This window comes from Arachis stenosperma, chromosome 4, assembly GCF_014773155.1.
Source record: "Arachis stenosperma cultivar V10309 chromosome 4, arast.V10309.gnm1.PFL2, whole genome shotgun sequence".
NCBI classification, from domain to species: Eukaryota; Viridiplantae; Streptophyta; class Magnoliopsida; order Fabales; family Fabaceae; genus Arachis; species Arachis stenosperma.
In genome coordinates, this window is record NC_080380.1 from 15,238,168 (window position 1) to 15,240,785 (window position 2,618).

Genomic DNA, 2,618 nt, shown 5'->3' on the forward strand with positions numbered 1-2,618 from the left:
AATAAAAGTGCAAAAGTTTTGTTCTAATGTTCTGTACTCTCTACTATTTTTTTTTTCTGAATTTTTTTCAATAATAAAATAAAAAAAATTATTATTTCTTTAAACATAATTTTTGAACTTTAATTTTTCAAATACGATGTTTTTTTTTATTTAGGGAAATTTGTTGAACCCCGGCAAACTCTATAAAAATTGGCAAGTTCAGCTTGCCCCGGCAAACTCTATAAATTTTATAGAGTTCACCTAACTCCCGGCGAACTCCACTCAAGTTTTTTTGAAACACGCACTTTTAATCCATATCATTGTCTAAAAAATAGTATATAAATCTACAAACAGTATATAGGAATACACAAAAATACACAGACAACATGCATGTCTTCTTTAAGGATTTTTTAATTATAAATTTAAAAAGGACAAAAAACCTAATTAAACCAAGGTGAGAAAATTTTTACCTGAATCTGCCAAACCGAATTCTACTTCAGGAATAAGCCAATGGACATTATTATGTAGTTCGAAACAGATCAGTTCGAACTCCATTTGAACATAATTCGAATGACCTTGATTCAAATTATAGAGAGAGGGAGACTAACAACAATTCGAATCAATCTGATTCGAATTACAAGGTAATAGTAATTCGAATCAAGCTGATTCGAATTACCCCCAACATGCAATTCCTAGTAGTTCGAAACAAGCTGGTTCGAATTACACTAAATGTAATTCGAATTAGGCTGGTTCGAATTATAAAGGGTCAAACGTGTATATATATGGTGTGAACGTGAATTGATCTCATTAGAGTGGGAAAATGGCTAGTGAGGAGAGTTTTATAGTCTTGGTTCGCCACAGAGGATCGATTAAAAGGAAAACACGATCCGGTGTGAAGTTCACTGATAAGGATCCTCTCTGTATTTTCGTGCGGCCTACGACGAGCTATGATGACCTTGTTAGTTCTGTTCTACAGAAACATGGTCTCGAAGGTGTGAAACGGGTTAAGAAGTTCTTCTATCGCATTCCAATCTCGGTTCTCCAAGAAATCGAGAAATGTGATTGTTTCACGATCGGTAGTGATGAGGACTTGCAGGTCCTGTTTCATTGTCGCCGGCAGTTTTCCAAAGTGAGGACACCAGAACTGTTGGCAAAGTTGGTTGATCTGGTATCCAGCTCCGGAGTTCGAACCGGAATACTCCCACTGTAGCCACGGTTGTCAGTTCTAGCTCCAGACCTGCCGGTGCATCTTCCTCCGTACCTGTGTATGAACCTCTGGTCCAGCCTGTCGCCTCCCCTTCGTTCGCAGTGGATGTGAACGGTAGTGGAGGTGGTGCAGTTGGAATAGGAGATTATGTGCCGACCCCTTTATAGTGTGTTGCACCGGCTGGTCTCGGAGATGCATTGTTGGATGATCGAGACGACAACGACGTGGAGCCGGATATGATTGCTGATACAGTGGTTATGATATTGGACCGAGTGAGCCTGCTGGTGCGGGAGGTGGTTCTAGCTCTGACACACAGCAGTATCCTCCACATTTTTCATCCTTGAACTTGGATGCAATGAGGCAGGAGGGGGATCCTGGGGAGCCTGCTAATTTTGGCGCCAGAGATGTGGAAGGGTCTGCAGGTCTAACAGAGTTTCAGGTTGGTCAGCAATTTCAGGACAAGGATGAGGCTGTGTTAATTATGAAGACTTACAGTATCCGACGCGGTGTACAGTACAAGGTGGTGGAGTCTGACTATCATCAGTATTTTGGGAAGTGTACTGAGTTTGGAAATGGGTGCACATGGTTGATTTAATTTAGCCTACGGCAGCGCAAGGGCATTTAGGAGGTCAAAAGATACAACGGACCACATACGTGTCTGGTGACCTCCATCTCCAGCGATCACATGAGTTTGGATTATCATGTGATCTCGGCATTTATCATGCCAATGGTTCGGGCTGATGCATCCGTATGCATCAAGGTGCTCTTAAATGCCACGGCCACACACTTTGGGTTTAGGCCGACGTACAGGAGGGTATGGCTTGCGAAGCAGAAAGTCGTTGCTCACATCTATGGTGATTGGGATGAGTCGTATAACGAGCTCCCTAGGTGGGTGTTAGGAGTTCAGATGACGATGCCTGGTACGGTTGCAGTACTTAGGACGAGCCCAGTTCGAGTTGGGGGACGGGTGGACGAGTCTCAAGCTTATTTTCACCGACTGTTCTGGACGTTTCCACCATGTATCGAGGAATTCCGTCATTGCAAAACCACCTATGTTACCACTTAAATAAACCGTATTGCAAAACCAGTGAATAAACCACTTCCAATAGTACCAACATAAATCGCTAACATAAATCGCTAACATAAACCATCAACAAAACCGCATACAAAACCACTGAAATAAACCGCATGCAATACCACTAACAAAAATCACTAACATCAACCGTCAACTAAAAACCATGCAAAACCTCTAAAATAAACCACTTGCAATACCACTACTATAAACCACTAACATAAACCGCCAACAAAATCGCATACAAAATCACTTACAAAAACCACTAACATGAACCACTAATATAAACCGCCAACAAAATCGCATACAAAACAACTAAAATAAACCAGTTGCAATACCACTAGCATAAACCACTAACAT

General features: G+C 41.4%; 1 protein-coding gene across 1 annotated transcript; it reads left to right on the forward strand.

Moving 5' to 3' along the window:
• Nucleotides 1-799: 799 nt before the first annotated feature.
• LOC130974681 (uncharacterized) lies at nucleotides 800-1,781 on the forward strand. The gene is made up of 3 exons (XM_057899538.1): nucleotides 800-1,147; nucleotides 1,354-1,458; nucleotides 1,551-1,781. Exons 1-3 carry the CDS (start codon nucleotides 800-802, stop codon nucleotides 1,779-1,781), a joined length of 684 nt encoding a protein of 227 aa, XP_057755521.1.
• The last annotated feature ends 837 nt before the right edge of the window (nucleotides 1,782-2,618 follow it).